The sequence below is a fragment of the Stomoxys calcitrans genome, chromosome 2 (genome assembly GCF_963082655.1).
Source record: "Stomoxys calcitrans chromosome 2, idStoCalc2.1, whole genome shotgun sequence".
Lineage (NCBI taxonomy): Eukaryota > Metazoa > Arthropoda > Insecta > Diptera > Muscidae > Stomoxys > Stomoxys calcitrans.
The window spans coordinates 58,906,007-58,925,249 of NC_081553.1; the positions used below are offsets into that span (position 1 = coordinate 58,906,007).

At 37.5% G+C, this 19,243-nt stretch overlaps 1 protein-coding gene across 1 annotated transcript in view; it reads left to right on the forward strand.

Annotated features, from left to right (window-relative positions):
* LOC106087126 (serine-rich adhesin for platelets) overlaps window positions 1-18,709 on the forward strand; it is an 85,056-nt gene extending 66,347 nt beyond the window's left edge. Inside the window, exons 3-7 of the mRNA XM_013252047.2 lie at window positions 8,474-9,244; window positions 9,303-9,448; window positions 9,513-9,650; window positions 13,352-14,172; window positions 17,441-18,709. Coding sequence (XP_013107501.2) covers window positions 8,474-9,244; window positions 9,303-9,448; window positions 9,513-9,650; window positions 13,352-14,172; window positions 17,441-17,873 — 2,309 coding nt within the window. The 3' untranslated portion in view covers window positions 17,874-18,709. The remainder of the gene's footprint in view (window positions 1-8,473; window positions 9,245-9,302; window positions 9,449-9,512; window positions 9,651-13,351; window positions 14,173-17,440) is intronic.
* The last annotated feature ends 534 nt before the right edge of the window (window positions 18,710-19,243 follow it).

Here is a 19,243-nt window from a genome sequence, read left to right on the forward strand (position 1 = left end):
TAATAAGTACAAGTCATTGTTCAATTTTGTAGAACAAAATATTGGTCTTTTTGGTAGCCATATCCAAATATAGACCGATCTGAACCATATACGACACGAATGTCGAAAAGCCTAACATAAGTCACTATGTCAAATTTCAGCGAAATCGGATTATAAATGTGCCTTTTATAGGGCCAAGACTTTAAATCGAGAGATCGGTCTATATGGGAGCTACATCCAAATCTGAACCGATCTGGGCCAAATTGAAGAGGGGTCTCGAAGGGCCTAAAACAACTCACTGTCAAAAATTTTGGCAAAATCGGACAATAAATGCCCCTTTTATGAGCCAAAAACCTTAAATCGAGCGATCGGTCTATATGGCAGCTATATCCAAATCTGGACCGATCTGGGCCAAATTGCAGAAAGTTGTCGGAGAGCCTAACACAACTCACTGCCCAAATTTCGACGAAATCGGATATCAAATGCGCCTTTTATTCGCCCAAAACCTTAAATCGAGCGATCGGTCTATATGGCAGCTATATCCAAATCTGGACCGATCTGGGCCAAATTGCAGAAAGTTGTCGGAGAGCCTAACACAACTCACTGTCCCAAATTTCGGCGAAATCGGATAATAAATGCGCCTTTTATTCGCCCAAAACCTTAAATCGAGAGATCGATCTATATGGCAGCTATATCCAAATCTGGACCGATTTGGGCCAAATTGCAGAAAGTTGTCGGAGAGCCTAACGCAACTCATTGTCCCAAATTTCGACGACATCGGACAATAAATGGGCCTTTTATGGGCCCAAAACCTTAAATCAAGAGATAGGTCTATATGGCAGCTATATCCAAATCTGGACCGATCTGGGCCGAATTGTAGAAGGATGTCGAAGGGCCTAACACAACTCACTGTCCCAAATTGCAGCAAAATCGGATAACAAATGTGGCTCTTATGGGCCTAAGATCCTAAATCGGAGGATCGGTCTATATGACAGCTATATCCAAATCTGGACCGATCTGGATCAAATTGAAGAAGGATGTCCAAGGGCCTAACACAACTCACTGTCCCAAAGCCCCCATATAGACCGATCCTCCGATTGGCCCAGATCGGTCCAGATTTCGATTTAGCTGCCATATAGACCGATCTCTCGATTTAAGGTCTTAGGCACATAAAATGCGCATTTATTGTCCAATTTCGCCAAAATTTGGGGCAGTGAGTTGTGTTAGGCTCTTCGACGTCCTTCTTCAATTTGACCCAGATCGGTGCAGATTTGAATATAGCTGCCATATAGACCGATCTCTCGATTTAAGGTTTTGGGCCCTTAAAAGGCGCATTTATTGTCCGATTTCGCCGAGATTTGGGACAGTTTTCGACATCCGTGTCGCATATGGTTCAGATCGGTTTATTTTTAGTTATAGCTTCTAAAAAGACCAATATTGTGTTATACACAATTGAACAATGACTTGTACCGATTAGTATTTGGTCCAAATCAGAACATATTCCGATAAAACTGCTATGGGACATAAGGTATGCAATTTATACCGGATTTTGATGAAAGGTGGTTTACATATACACCCGAGGTGTGGATATCCAAAGTTCGACCCGGCCCAGCTTAACGCCTTTTTACTTGTTATATATAAGAATTTTGTCGAATTCCAACCACTGTCCATGTTTATATTGCAAATAGTTTTCATTGCCTATCAGGCTGCCTCATTTGTTGGCTTCATCTCTCTTTCTCCCTCTCTGGTGATGGTGATGACCATGTTGATGTTGATTAATAAGAAGCCCACCAAAATGGACAGCCACGCATTTTAATCAAGTTAACGGTATTCAGTGATACCACAAATAAGAAAGTCCACTATGGGCCGAGAAAAACGAATGAAAAAAAAAACCATACAACCACCATTTGGCCAAACTCAAGCCGGTGAGGCAACATTCATTCTATAAACCATACGAAGTAACAACAACAGTGACTAGGTTGGAATAACCACGGTGACAAAAGTCAAGCCGTGGCCAGTGTGGAGTCAGAATATACAAAACCTGACTACCAACAACAATATGGCAAAGCAGAATAAGCCAAGAAGCTCATGAATTTCAAAAAACATGCTTGAGTTGGTTGGTTGCTTGGTTTTTTTTTTTTTTTTGGCCCAAGATTAAAGTGGGTTAAGTGCAGCAGCATTGCTTTGCGCAGGCAGCCAAGAAGAAAAACGTTAAACTTGAAGAGATTATGGCTCAAAACAAAAACTATGTATTTAAGCACGCTGGAATATAGGGGGAGAAGGTAAAAAATGAATGAAAAAAAAAACCAAAGAACCACTCTACTGCTGCATGGTGTGTTCTGTTCTCTTCACTTTTTAAGAGAGGTAGGTCATGCGGAGAGGGGTTTTACACTAAGGTGTCAATATGCAATGTCCGATTTTTTTTTTCGAAAACCTGTTTACCTTTTTCTTTAAGATAGCCATTCTCTTCTTATGCTTCTTATCTGCTGACTACTGGATAAGACCTCTTCTTACTCCTGCTTCGCTTGCATGTTGGAAGATTTACTCCAACTCAATTGCTCATATGGTACATCCATGGGGGAGGGGTGATTTCGGAGGATTTTATATGATAAAGTTCCATAAAGAACATGTTTATGTTCGATTGGTATCAGGCTTATTATGATACATAACTCTGCGTTAGGGGTATTCCGGATTTTATGCAATATTTTAGTATCGAAAAAGTTTATAAAGTTAATACATGCATACAAGGCAGCAGGAGACGATAGGTTGCTAAGAGAATTATTTAATATCAGAACGACACGCTGATGAGGTGTATGCATCATGCATGGACATCTACTCAATCTGGCTATTAAAACTCTTAACTGACGATTGGATACTCAGTATACTAGGTTCCGAATGCAAGAAAGGAGAGAAGAGAGTATATGCCAACTTCAGAAGATATAGAAAGTCACCTACCCATACAGTACAAAATATTTTCATCCGTATGGAGTGAAAAATTAAAATGAAAAGTGAATGCGACAGTTATATTTTAGAACTGGTAAATTCATCATAAATGCCAAATTCTTCAACATCAGCCTCATTTGCGCCCATGCCCTGGCGGAAGACAAGGACGAACAGATCACTTTTATTTTCCACAAGTGCCTGGAAAGAGAATATGACCACTGTCCCGCCACTGATATTAAAATCGTTCTGAGAGATTTTAATGCCCAAATAGGAAAGGAAAACATCTTTGGCCCAACAGTCGGAAAGGTGGGGACATAATATCCCATGAACCATCTAAGGGCCGTGGTATGGAAAACAATAACGATTTTCTAAGTAGCATAGAATTCCTAACTAAAATTTCCTTTTTCGAGGTTAGTATTTAGAACGAACGAGGTTAGTATTCGAACTTAACCTGCTTGTGGACAAAAAAATAATCTGTGCAAAGTTTTAGCTCAATATCTCTATTTTTAAAAACAGTAGCGTGATTTCAACAGACAGACGAACAGACGGATGGACATGGCTAGATCGTCTTAGATTTTTACACTGATCAAGAATATATATACTCTATAGGGTCAAAAATGGATATTTCGATGTGTTGCAAACGGAGTGACAAAATGAATATACCCCTCCTTCGGTGGTGGGTATAAAAATTATATTATTTTTCCATCCAGACCAAACTACACATAATGTAAAATGTTAAGAAAATCGGTTAAGCTATCTTCGTTCATATTTTTTCAAAGTTATGAATAGCCTTGTCTTATCTAAGCAATTACCATATTCAAATCTCATTCATATATTATAAATATTTTGGAATATTATCGATATCCTTTAACATCCATGTTAAATTTTATAAATTTCCATGTCCTAACTCTGCCTTATTCATGAATTATCCATATCTTTCCGTATTTTAAATATCAGCCATTTATTCCCTTTAAAGGCAAATGCTCAGTGAATACCCCTAATGACTGTACACTTTAAAATCCGACTTGTTTCACACACACACACATACACACACAACCACCAATTAAAAACTAATACACAACAACAACAAACCTGTAACACACCTCACAATCGCCAAGCATGTTGCCGGACCAACATACCTGTTAGCACTTGTAACAATTCCCAATGATTTGGGTCTTCCAATGTTCTGGCTATGGCAGCGGCTATGACTATTTATTATTATTATTTATTATTATTTATTAATAGATTGAATTCAAATTACAATTCAAGAATAGTATTTCATAAAGTTCTTAAATACAATCTATGTTAGGCTTAGCAAAAATGCTGTTAGCCGTAATACAATGCTTATCACTAAATTGTTGTTTGTTTCTATATGTTTCTTGCTTTTTCTTTTTTCATTTTGGTTATTAAAAACTGAATTCATTAATAATTAATTTTCTATACTTAGTAAAATTTTCTATGTATTTATATAGTGATGAGTTATTCGTGCCATTTAATATATTTAATACTTCGGACTCATTAAGGGAATATTTTCCGAAATAACTTTTTCTAAATTCTCTGTATAGTGGGCAGGCGCCAATAAAGTGAAGTGTATTTTCATCTTGATCTGTATTACACATAGAACAAGTGCCATGGGTGTTACTTCTGAATGATCTCGAGTTAAGGTCGAGTAAACCACCTCTAGCTTTAATGATTAAGCTAGTAGCTCGTGAAGATAAGTCAGCAGTATGAAATGGAATTATATTATACTCAAGCACAGAATAAAGATCGTGGAACTGTGAATTTCTTGCATCTGATTCAAATTCACGTTGTTCTTGAATTCTCAGTAATTCTACTATTTTGTCTGAATACATGCATATCGGATTTGTAGCATTAGCAGGAATATATTGTAGGGTTTGGCAAATATTTGACCATTCTTTTGCCCATAATGCATTCAATTCTATGATTTTCTCCGCCAGCAAGCGGGGCAAGCGGTGAGAGCTAAGTCGCAATATTCTATTAATGTAGTTAAAATGGATTCTAAGAGTGTTACAAAACATAGAAGAAAATCCAGTTTCTAGATACAACATGTAATTTGGTGTATTATTAGGCAAATAAAGCATTTTCTTAGTAAAAAAGCGAAAGAGCTTCTCTACATCATCAAACCTTGTGTAACCCCAAACCTGTGCAGCGTAAAACATTATAGATCTGGAACATGCATCGAATATCTTCATCTTATTAGTTTTAGCAATACTAGGGTGACTTATATACTTCGACCATGTGCTATTTATGGCCAGTTTGGAATCCGCAAGCTTCTTCTGTAAGTGTTTTCTAAATGACAAATTGTAAGTTATTTCAACGCCCAGGTATGTGTAACTATTAACAATTTCAATATTCTGATTTCCAAAGCACCACCTTAAATTCGAAGAGATTCTAGAACCTCTACGAAAAACAAGAATTTTCGATTTAGAAAGGTTTACTTTCAAGCTCCACAACAAACAGTACCTCTCAAGTTCATAAATCATCTCTTGTAAGCCCAATGGAGAGTCAGATAATAGCACAATGTCATCGGCGTATAATAAGACTTTGACCGTAGTGTCCGCTACTCTTACACCACCAGGCAATATATAGGGAAGGTCATTCACGTATAACGAAAAGAGTACAGGACTGAGAATACAGCCCTGTTTCACACCAGATTCAACAGGAAAGTATTCAGAGAACGTACTTCCATCCCATACTCTACTTTCTGTGCCATCATACAGCATTCTTAATATAGTTACAAGTTTCGTAGATAGACCCTGACTAGATAGTTTATAAAAAAGGCTGTTTCTGGGAATCAAATCAAATGCAGAAGAGAAATCGACAAAAAACGCATATGTAATTTTGCCTTGTAGCTGGTTCAAAGAAACAATATTCACGAGGTTAAATATATTATCTATAGTAGAATACCCTCTTCTAAATCCAGCCTGAAATTCATTTAAAACATCGTGTCTCGTCAGCCAAAATGTTATACGGTTTAGCAGAACAGAGTTAAAAATTTTTCCGATAGTATCCAGAAGTGACAAACCTCTATAATTTGACGCCAAGTTTATATCACCTTTCTTAAATAGAGGTATCAATATTGACTTCTTGAAGGAAGTAGGAACATTTTCATGGAGGAATATCTTATTAAATACTACAAGTATTTCTTGCAGAAAACGGCGAGGAGCAAATTTATAAAATTCGTAAGGTATACCATCGTTCCCGGGGGCCTTATTCGATTTAAGTCCTTTTAAAACGGAGAGTAGCTCACAAAATTCAAAAGGGGAGTCTAAAAGTGGGTCTACATGAAACGGTATACACCAGCTGATAATTTTGGAATTATCTTCGTTAACTAGTAAAGAGTTAAAGTGTGCTAAGAAATCATCTGCGTCTAGATTTCCTCTACCCTTAACATTACGTTTATTCAGAGAATTTGCCAGATTCCACCAATCCTTGCTGCAGGAAACAGTATCTAGTTCTCTGAGGTTGCCATTGAAATATTGCAGTTTCTTCTCGTTACACATTCTATGAAACTTAGATCTGGATGAATAATAACGCCTTCTGTTGATAACAGTGTGTGACTTTCTGTATATCTTTAAATTTTTATGCATATTGGATCTTAAACGAAAGCACGTCCAATCGAACCACTTCTGCTTAGGCTCAAAAAATGTTCTATTGGTCTTCTTTACCTGAGCCCGCCTAATTTTATTTTTAATGTTCTCAACCAAATCCTCTGACGATAAAAAGACGCAATCATTTACTGGCTCTGCAAGTAAACTTAAGTTGTGATTGTATTGAGATCTATGCCTTTCATCCCAGTGTAGCTTCTGTATAGGCTGTTGAGTAGTTTCTGTCGAACTTTTCGGAATCTTAATATCTAAGCATAAGGGCATGTGATCAGAAAAGGGTTCAGTGGCCACCTTGAACTTGTCAATATATGACAGAAAACTCGCCGAACTTATACAGTAATCTATGACAGAACTACCCATTGCACCACAAAAAGTAAACTCCCCATCTATATCCTCTAAAGTTCTGCCATTTATGATAATACCGCCTATGTCATCAACAATACGTAGGAGATTCCTTCCCTGGGTATTAACGTTTCTGTCTTTGGAGCGTCTAGAATAGCTAATGTGGGGACAATCTTTAACAATGTTGTAATCTAGAACCTGTTCTTCGCCTATTCTTGCATTCATATCACCCATTATACAAAAATTCGTTGGGTTAAGGTCTTCCAAAAAAGAACCAAACCTTTCTACATCCACCTTCCAACGCGTACAGTTCAAATACGTAGGTATAAAATAAAATATATTTCCATCTAGACTAGCTGACAGCATTGTGTACTGAGAATCAGAGACGATAAAATTTAATTTGTATTTCTTTTTAATTTCTTTTTTGAAGCCGAAAAGACATCCACCACTGGCACGCCCAAATCTATTCACTTTAGTTGCGTCCTGCCACTGCAAATAGTAGTTTTGTAAATAAGACGAGAGATACGTTTGTTTATTGGGTAATACATGTGTTTCAAAGAGAAAGAAAATATCAAAATTATTAAGGTAGGTTATAAAATTTCCATAATTTAAAGAACTTTCGAGATTTGAAACATTATATGATAACAAATGGCACGAATCAAATTGCTATTGCGATGATGGGGGAACATTAAGGGTAACATTTTCAGCATTGTTGCAATAAACCTCAATGGGACTACCGTTATCAACAAGAATGTTGCTCAGAAAATCACTTAAAGTTGGAGCTAGTATTTTTCCGCGGCTATGACTATGGCTATGGCTCTCTCTTAGTATCTCTCGTTGGGAATATGGGTCAAAATGTCAATTAGATTTGTGGCACTTGTTCATCAAATCCACTTGAAAAGCCAAAACATAAACTCAAAAGGTTCTTAGACTGTGTGTTTTACTTTGCCCCGACAGGCATCGGCATAGGGTGGGGATTGTTGGATAATCATGACCAAGTTGTTGAGATGTATAATCCTGTTTGAAATAACAGCAGAAAAGGGCCAAAGAACAAAAAACAAACCATCATCATCAGCATGAGATCAACTGAGTGCTGGGTGAAGTGAAAAAAGTCAAGTGATGTATGCAATGGAAATGGAATTACAGGAGGGTGTCTGTCTGTAGATCTGTCTTCTGGGCAGCTACTGTTGATAGAGTCATAAATCACTGCCTTCTATTTGGACAGTGTGTAACTGTTGTCAGCGGGTAGTTATGTTGAGGTTGGAAAAAACGGGTACATTTCCCTTCAGCCTTTCAGCATGAAGTTTTCGTTTGGATACTCTGCGGTTTGTGCAGACTTTGGAGATTAATTGAAAAAATGTTTTATGTGAAATATGACCAAAAAGTAAGCTTGGTATAGAGATGACCCCAGAGCGATTAGAGGAGATATCAATTTCCGTTTAAGGACACTGGCAATTTGTGGGCATAAAGAAAAAGACTCCTAATCCCCAAAACACGGACAAAACTTTATTTTTTTTTTTCTTACAAACAATTTCTTAACTTTACTAGAAATTCTATTGACCCATTCTTCTTTCTTGCAGGTGAAATCCGTTCATCGATAGCACCTCGTAAACCGGAACGTACGGCCAGTATGCGTGAGCGTGAGGCACAATTGGAATTGGCACGCAAACGTCATATTGGAGGGGGAGCCCAACACCAGGGCAACAGTAATGGCAAGGAAAACGTTGATACTATCTCGATTTGCTCGTCAAATGGGGACATGGTATCTGCGGACCAACAACAACAGCATTCCACAAATCCCAATGGTTCTAACACGACAACAACATCAACATCAACAAGCACAACTACTAATGCATCTAAAAATCTTGGTAACATCATTAAAACTGCTCTAGCTGGCCAACTAAGTGGCTCTGGTGGTGGCGGTAGTCGCCTTGAAGGCAAACCACCAACTGGCAGTCGCACCAGCACCTTTGAACGCAAAAAGAATGAGGCCAAACCAACCATTTCGAATAAATTGGAAATATTTGAAAATGGAGGAAATGGAGGCCAGAACAACTCCGACACATGCTCCATTGCCAGTGATGGTCGCACCAATAGCCTTAAGGACAGTGTGCGCAAGATCAATAGCACCATTGATAATTATCTCAAGGACAAAAGGGACTATGAGAACATGTATGAATTGGTGAAGAGTCCAGCCTCACCTCCACCACCCCCTGCAAGGTCAGCGGATTTGCAAGCCACCCAAAGACTAATGCAGGCCAGGCGAAGGGAATTGGATACCATATCGGTGGCCAGTTATACGAGAAGTGAATATGGACCTGTTAGGAATTTTGGACTCAATACTAGTTTGGGTAAAAATTTACAAGAAATTTCATATCTAAGGAATTTATAATTTTTTTTCCATTTCAGCAAACATTCCTCGCATGATTTCGGCCTCTTACTGTGGCAGTGAAATGGGTGATTTGGACATTTATTCTCCCTACAGTTATTATGGCAGCGAAGCTGGTGGTGATCTTACCAGCGACATTAATGACAGTGTTTGGGGTTCACCTTCGGTATGTTGCTCGCTCATTGTCCCCTTTATGATTGTTGTGATTTTTTCTTCTTTTACTTTTTTAGGGCATGAAGAATCGTGTCAAGGCTACAAATCGTTTGCGCATGCGCAAAGGCCGCAGTGTTGTCCATAAAACCATTGAGGATAATTATTCTGCTGTGGTAGGCGCCAATCATGAGGCATTGGCTCAAGTTCTAGAACAGGTGAGTGGAAGAACAAAACAAAAAACAACTAAAGGAAGGAAGTCACAGTGGCGCAGAGTTAATCGTGGAGAAAAACAAAAAAATCTTTGAGAGGTGGTTGTTTGTATTAGTATTAGTATTAGTATTAGTATTAGTATTAGTATTAGTATTAGTATTAGTATTAGTATTAGTATTAGTATTAGTATTAGTATTAGTATTAGTATTAGTATTAGTATTAGTATTAGTATTAGTATTAGTATTAGTATTAGTATTAGTATTAGTATTAGTATTAGTATTAGTATTAGTATTAGTATTAGTATTAGTATTAGTATTAGTATTAGTATTAGTATTAGTATTAGTATTAGTATTAGTATTAGTATTAGTATTAGTATTAGTATTAGTATTAGTATTAGTATTAGTATTAGTATTAGTATTAGTATTAGTATTAGTATTAGTATTAGTATTAGTATTAGTATTAGTATTAGTATTAGTATTAGTATTAGTATTAGTATTAGTATTAGTATTAGTATTAGTATTAGTATTAGTATTAGTATTAGTATTAGTATTAGTATTAGTATTAGTATTAGTATTAGTATTAGTATTAGTATTAGTATTAGTATTAGTATTAGTATTAGTATTAGTATTAGTATTAGTATTAGTATTAGTATTAGTATTAGTATTAGTATTAGTATTAGTATTAGTATTAGTATTAGTATTAGTATTAGTATTAGTATTAGTATTAGTATTAGTATTAGTATTAGTATTAGTATTAGTATTAGTATTAGTATTAGTATTAGTATTAGTATAAGTATTAGTATTAGTATTAGTATTAGTATTAGTATTAGTATTAGTATTAGTATTAGTATTAGTATTAGTATTAGTATTAGTATTAGTATTAGTATTAGTATTAGTATTAGTATTAGTATTAGTATTAGTATTAGTATTAGTATTAGTATTAGTATTAGTATTAGTATTAGTATTAGTATTAGTATTAGTATTAGTATTAGTATTAGTATTAGTATTAGTATTAGTATTAGTATTAGTATTAGTATTAGTATTAGTATTAGTATTAGTATTAGTATTAGTATTAGTATTAGTATTAGTATTAGTATTAGTATTAGTATTAGTATTAGTATTAGTATTAGTATTAGTATTAGTATTAGTATTAGTATTAGTATTAGTATTAGTATTAGTATTAGTATTAGTATTAGTATTAGTATTAGTATTAGTATTAGTATTAGTATTAGTATTAGTATTAGTATTAGTATTAGTATTAGTATTAGTATTAGTATTAGTATTAGTATTAGTATTAGTATTAGTATTAGTATTAGTATTAGTATTAGTATTAGTATTAGTATTAGTATTAGTATTAGTATTAGTATAAGTATTAGTATTAGTATTAGTATTAGTATTAGTATTAGTATTAGTATTAGTATTAGTATTAGTATTAGTATTAGTATTAGTATTAGTATTAGTATTAGTATTAGTATTAGTATTAGTATTAGTATTAGTATTAGTATTAGTATTAGTATTAGTATTAGTATTAGTATTAGTATTAGTATTAGTATTAGTATTAGTATTAGTATTAGTATTAGTATTAGTATTAGTATTAGTATTAGTATTAGTATTAGTATTAGTATTAGTATTAGTATTAGTATTAGTATTAGTATTAGTATTAGTATTAGTATTAGTATTAGTATTAGTATTAGTATTAGTATTAGTATTAGTATTAGTATTAGTATTAGTATTAGTATTAGTATTAGTATTAGTATTAGTATTAGTATTAGTATTAGTATTAGTATTAGTATTAGTATTAGTATTAGTATTAGTATTAGTATTAGTATTAGTATTAGTATTAGTATTAGTATTAGTATTAGTATTAGTATTAGTCTGTTGGACGCGAAAGCCGGACAATGACAAAGGAAATGCTCCAACGTCTCATCATCTTCCCCACATGCCCTACACATGGTATTACTTGCCGCACCGATTTTACATAAGTGAGCTCGTAGTCCTATGTGTCCCGTTATGATACCAATAGATATACTGACCTCCTTCTTGCTTCCTTCCAGTAATAGCCTTGTCTTCTCACGATCTGGATCCCCCCATAGGATTTTCGCCGTCTTACCGACTGTTTCGCTGTTCCACAATGTTGCATGCGCATTCGTCGCCCACTCCCTTAACTCGGACTGCGTCAACCCGAAATACTTCGGGTTAACCAATTTTATTGACGGCAGTCCTCTGGTCTTCACCGCCAAATCGTCTGCCCCTTCATTTTCCGTTACTCCGTTATAGCCCGGCACCCAAACGATGCAGATTTTGCCATCCTCAGAGAAGGTGTTAATCTCCTTACACTGCCAGATTGTTCGTGACCTTACCGTCCTGGTTGTTATTGCCCTTATAGCAATTTTACTGTCATCAAAAGATGTATGATCCCCTTGAATCTCACCATGTTCGCTCTGTGTTGCACCTCGCGGTGTAGAATCTGGCCCTCTCCATTGCGTGGAGGTCTATCGAAACCATTCCAGGTATTACAAGGATTGCGGGCTCCGTCACTGTCCTGTAGGATGATATCACCCTAAGAGACCGCCGTTCTCTGTACCGAGAGCAGGAATTTTGCTCGGCAAGCTGTCTGCAGTGTCTGGCACCATTATCGCTCCCATGGCGAGTCCCGGATTTGCTATGCATAGGTCAGCTTTGTATTCAGTCGGATCCCTGGATATTTACCCGATCTCTTTGTTTTCACCCGTATGTCGTCTATGCGCATATCCATTTCAAAAGGGAGTTTTATTCGCATTAGAAGTAGCAACTCCGTGTATTTGCATTGCAAGTAACAACCCGTTAGAATCAAGCCAGTTCTTTGCTGCTAGCATCACCAGTCAAACTACGACTGCACCTCGCCGCGATGTTGTCTGGCATCTCTCTCGCAGCAATCCATCATAACTGGCATACCAGAGATCCGGTTCAAAAACTGCGATGTTGAAAGCCATGTCGTTCCATCTACTTCAATGATAGCGTGCAGGAATCGCGACTCTAAAAGCTTGCCGGTCTCTTCAAGTATACAGAGAGAGATGGGGATGGGGTGGATCTTCTTTGCCTTTACTTATGAGCATGAGCTTTGTTTCTGCAAGATCCCGATGACGTCCCAGAACCGCTCGTTCCGGTCCAAAAGACCGATCGCCGCGGGAACAGGTTGCCATTGGTTTTTTAAAGACGCCAATAACTCGCCTTATCATATCGAGCATCATAGACACTCAGTATTTGTGCAAGAGCCGATACCGCCCGGCCTCTCACTTAGACTCTCCGCTCGATACTGCTAATTGTCCGCGACTGCCTTTGCAGCTACTCCGTATGGAGCATTCCAATATCCGCAACCTGTGGACGCGCCCGGTAGCTCGCAGCTAAGCTTCTCGTGACAGCAGTGAACACCACACAGATCGTACCTCAATGTCCCATCCTGTGTGGCTATCCGGTGCCGGGAATTTAAGCCTTTTTTTAATCTAGTAAAATAATTTTTCAATCTTTTGCTATAAAAAAAAAGTGACAAATTATTTGCTCTTTGTAACGAATTCTCCTTCGATCTATTATCAAGTGCAAACGGCCCTTAAACACAATATGATGCCCTCCTATTATACGTAATTTTATGGTGCATACTATTAGGCTCTTATTTTATGCTTGCTGCTCAGCTTGCCATACTCAAATTGTCTTTTTATTTCTTTTTGCAGCTTCAACAAACCCCCATCATACCACCAGCTCTAAGGCCCCTCGCCAATGCCATCAATTTACGTTTCGAAGATTTCACCATACTCGAAGGTGCTCAGGCATTTGTAGTGGGCAAAAAAGCATTCCATGCTGCCCTCTGGACAACAGCACCAGTTACCTTAGCATTATCGGCTGATTGCAATCAATTGGCAGGCATTGGAGGAGAACTCAGCCAGCTGTCGGGTGGCGTTTCGGGTGCTCTCAATCCCATAACCGAATTTTGTGATATAGTGCCCAGTTTTAATTTGCCATTGATGCCCACAACTGAGGTGACATTGCTACAAGCTACCATCTCGGTATTGCCACGTTTACAATTGGATACATTGCAATCGATTGGGGCTATACTTAAGGGCAAATCACATGTCTTGGATAAGAGCAATTTCAATTTCCGTGGTTCCATACCCAATTTGACCATATTGAAAGATACCTCTTCGATGGCTGGTTTGGGAAGTGTAAGCGCTGGTCTGCGCAATGGTTTGTCAGTGCAAAATCTTACCACCTTAAGTGAGGAAACTGCAGGAACAGGAGATATGAGTCTGAAGCTGGCTGAACAACAAGATCAACAACAACAACAGGTTACTTCTGCAGTCACTACCAATGGCATACCAGCCTTTGATGATGTCATGACTCGAGAGGTGGCCTTCATAATGCTGCAACTCATCAATGGCATGAAACATTTACAAGTCAAGGCTGTGGAGGAAATGCCTCTCAGCTTATCGAATGTGGTGCTATCCAAGGAATATGACAACAAGGATGCTCAGGCGCGTCTGTGTGTATTGCAGGGGTAAGTTGGGGGAGTAAAAATTTTAAGAGGGGGTTTTGTAAGAAAAAATTTACCCAAATATTTAAAACATTGGATTTTTTTAAGAACTTTTTTATTTAGGGTAGGATATTTGTCTCCTGAAGGAGGTGGTCCACAGGAGACAGCCCGTCGTAGTTCGAAAGGGGGCATTCTGACAGATCTGAATATTATTCCACTGCGTGTCAAAAAGCTGACAAGACCACTCTGCATAACTCACCACAGGCCGGCCAATTGCTTTGTACGTGATCAACAAGGTTTCTTTGTCGGCATCCCAAGTGCTGCCGGCAAGTGACTTGAGGACCTTGTGTCTACTTTTGACTTTATCGGAAATTGGTGTGGCTTGTGGGTAAAAGTGTAGGAGCTGTCAAATGTAACGCCAAGTATTTTGGGACACTTGATGGACGGAATCATTTCTCCATCGACCATTACAGTCAGCCCGGCATTCACCTCACGCGTATTTGTAGTGAACTTTGTGGCTGAAGATTTGGTGGCAGATATCTTCAGATTTCTTCCAGCGAAATATGAGGCAAGCTCGTTGAGGTAGACGTTTAACCTATCGCAGATGTTATCAATGGGTTGGGGGCCTGTTGCCATGATCGTACAATCGTTCGCATATGATACGATCTCTATGCCGGGTGGTGGAATAGAGAAAAGGTAGAGGTTTAACATTGCCGGAGATATCACCACACCTTGGGGAACTCCCTGTTTCACTCTTTGATGCTTCGACTTCTTATCCCTAAATTCCCCAAATGGCTGGCGACCACACAGATAATTCGTCACCCAGCATTTCAGGCCTGGCTGGAGGGACGTGTTGGCGATGTCCTCAAATCGTTTGGCATGGCTGACCGTGTCGAATGCCTTCCAGTGCCACGAGGACCGTCCTATCACATGACCTGGGCTGATTGAAGCCACGGTAAATGTGTGAGGTAATGCAAAGCAGTTGTTGTGCTATGCAGTCCACGGAATCCATGTTGATGCTGCTGCGAATGGGAATGGAAATTCTTCAAAGAGGCTCAGGAGTAGTAGTCCCTCAAGTGATTTGGTTACTGGTGAGAGAAGATAGATTGTTCTGTACGACTCCTTCTTGCTCGGATATTTTACAGGAATCAGTAGCGGTATCATTCTTCCAGACTTTCACTCTTCCCAACCGGCACGGGATAGCTGCCAGCACCACACAGGTTGGAACATTGAGGTCCGATCTGTGTAGTGTTTATTGCTGTTACGAGAAGCTTAGCTGCGAGCTACCGGGCTCGTCCACAGGTTGCGGATAGTGGCATTCTCCATACGGAGTAGCTGCAACGGCAGTCGCGAACAATCACTGGTGTCGAGCGGAGAGTCTCAGTGAGAGGCGGGGCAGCACCGACTCTTGCACAAATCCTGAGTACCTATGACGCTCAATGTGACAAGGCGAGTTATTGGCGCCCTTAAATAACCTATAACCCTATACCTGCGGCGATCGGTCGTTTTGGCCCGGAAAGAGCTTGCTCTAATAGATGAAGAGCTAAATGAGGATCGCCAACTCCACATGAAAATATGGCTACAACAACAACACTCTTCCCATCTTCCAGACATCGGGTACTATAAAAGTGTTCAAAGACCAGTTTAGGGCGGTTCCCAATTCTTCAGCATCAGTGTAGAGATTCCGTTGGGGCCCAACACCTTGGATGATTTGGCGCTAAGGATGATATTCGTAACTTTGCCCAAGGTAAATAGTGATGGCGACGCATGGCTCTCCTGCTAGCCCTGTCACTTTCGGGATGCACAATAAATTGACGGTTGAACAACCTGAAGAATCTCTTCCGATCAGTCATAGGTACGTCGGCAAAAGTAACCGAGGTCCTGTCATCCCGTCTACCGGGGTTTGAAATGACTTAACAGTAGATCACAGCTTGCCTAAACCAGTCCCTAAGTGACATTGCTACATTTCCAGATTCAGCTCGCCGATTCTGGGGTCCGTACAACGAATCCCATCAAGCTTGTCTGCGTGTACCACTACCTGCGCCGGGAAATTAGTTCGCACTTGGAGTATTCGACTGGCTGGTATAAAGCGATTGGCTGCTGCGTTAATGATGTCTCGGAATTTCCCCTCGGCAGCTAGTACATTCAAGCGGTGGTGCCAGTTCACTGAAGCGATTGGTGTACTCTCTGAAGCCGACCCAATCGGACTTCTTCTGATTGATAAACTTCCGGTGTTCAGAGGTTATGAAGTCGGTTGGTCGGTCGATGGTGAGAATTATGGGAAGGTGGTCTGATCTGAGAATTATGGGGTGACGTCTTGCCAGCATACGTCACTCAGGAGATCAGGGGATGCAATGGAAATGTCTGGCGAGCTGCTGCATCTCCTCGTAATCCTAGTGGGGGCATCCTCAATCACCGTGCAAAACATGAAGCTTTCAATCTGGTCTGCTAAAGCTATGCCCCGTTGGTCGTTACATAGGGGAGAACGCCATGAAACATGATGCGCATTAAATTCTCCTACAGCCGGACGATTATCGCCAGACAGTAGCCCACATTGGTTGGGCTTGTAATCTGGGTCACAACCTCCCCATATTGTCATGATCTTGACGACCTATTTCAAGGTGTGCTTGGGGCTGGGGCGGCTCCCTGTTACTTGGACCCAATTTTTAATATGAAATTCGTGCTCTACTCTTGAATACCTTTAATTCGACTCCCATATTGTCCTGATCGGTACACTTTTATTTTTGGGTAGTACTTTTGGGATAAGGGAAGGGTCCGCCCCCCTTCCGTTATCAAAAAATTTTATAGCCTATGTTTCCTTCCAGACGAACCTACACAATCTGTGAAATTTTCAAGAAAATCAATTTAGCCGTTTTTGAGTCTACAAACATACAAGCAAACACAAATTTTGTCGAAATTTTATTTTTTAAAAATTTGTCAAAAGTCTATATTTATAGAAATTTTATCAAAATTAAATTTTTAAAGAAAATTTTGTGGAAATTTTATTTTTTTAAAATTTGTCAAAACTATACTTTATAAAATATTTATAAAATTTTATTTTTTAAGAAATTTTTTTCAAAATTTAATTTTTAAAGAAAAATTTTTCAAAATTTAATTTTTAAAGATTTTTTTTTCAAAATTTTATTTTATTGATTATATTTTTAAAATTTTATTTTTTAAGAAAAATTTTTCAAAATGTTATTTTTATAGATTTTTTTTTTAATTTATTTCTATAGACATTTTGTTTCTTTAGAAATTCTTATTAAATTTTTTTGTTTTCCTTTCCTCCTAGCAATCACCATGACGAGGACGAGCCCATGGGGACGCTTTGCAAATGCGCTCACATAGCCCTGACCGAAATGTTGCCCTCAACCAAAATGACACCCATTTTGGCAGACATCCTACAACAGGATCGCTCTGAATCGTTGTCAAAATCGAAATCTGTTTTGGAATTCATTCTCTGGGGACCATCAGATGTTCAATTGACGGGCTCCACCAAGGAACGTGAGACGGCATTACAACGTTGGTTGGACCTGGAGCGAGCTACCGTACTGCATGGCCTAGTGCGCACGCGTGTTGAGTTGACCGTCTACGACGAATGCCATTTGATGTTTTTGGTACGCTCCACAGCGAAAATAATGAATGATGCGGCTAAAATCATAGCCAATTATCAGGAGCATCAGCAGCAGCAGCAAATGAAAAATAATCAACTAACCAAGGATTAAGAATCCATGATAATTAGTTTTATTTTTAGTTTAATACACATCGAATATAGAATTTTTTTTGAAAAGAAAAAAGAAAAATTTTAACTCCCTACCATGTTACTACACGACTCACAGAGTTACAATCAAAAAAAATTGATTAGCTTACTTACCTTACTTCAGCCCTCTGTGTCTCTCTCTTCCCACACCCGGGAGGAAGTAAGCGTGTGCCAAATTTTCATCAATAACGAAATCTTGCTCAACTTTTAAAGAAAATTTTTATTTTCAAACTTCTTGAAGGAAAATAATTTAAAAAATTTTTTGTTATACATATTTGCGTTTCAATTTATGTAGTTTTTTTGTTACAATTTAAGTAAAAAAAAGTGAAAATGAAAAAAAAAATCTTCAAAAAATGCAGAGTATAAAAATTTAATTTCTTTGAATTTTCATTGACTCTCTTATAAATGATAAATAATAATAATTATTATTTTTTTATACTTAAAACGTATGCTCTTATTATTATTATTATGATTTCATTGTGTATATTTATGAATATTAATGTTAATTTTTTCTTTTCATTGCAAATGATGTCTAATTTTTATTTTTTTTTAATTCGTATTATACAAAGAGATGATTATTTAAACTTCTACGTGTTTCTTATTATTTTTTTTATTATTGGTGTTTGCGAACAAATTTATGAAATATCAAATATCCATATCGAATCGAATTATTCAAATACAAGCATACATACACATATACATACATATGCATATATGCCAGCTGCATACAAAAAATAATTATACATATATATATTTTGTAATAAAAAAAACAAATATTTATATCATTACATATTTAATTAACTTTGTTGCTTTTAGTTGCTGGGTTGCTACGGAGGTTAGTATTAAAAAAATAATTTTGTAAAATTTCACACATTATTTTTTTTTTTGGCAATTTTTAGCAAAGGCTAACCCCTATGAAAATTTTAAATTTTTGATGCAAAAAAAAAAAAAGTTTCGAGTTGGCTATACAGTATTAAAGATAATAGCAAAAAATTCGGTTAAGTGCAACTCCTATGTTTTTTCCTCAAAGACCAAGCTGAAAAACCCATGATTCATATGCGAAAAATGCAAGAAAAATCGAAGTGAGTTTGAAATTGCTGCAACTTCCTTAGTTTTGCGAACTTGAAAATTCTGAGGACAACGTTGGATTTGTGAAGAAAATCTCTTTCCATAATGGTGCTGGACAAAGCTAATACTATTTTCTTGAAAACCTTAAAGTATTGCTTCAAAATCGCACAACTAATATCCAAATATTCGAAAAAAAAACAAACTTGAATTTGCAATGGCTGTAACTTTCATAGTTGTGCGAACTTCACAATTTTTCATTCCGTTGGA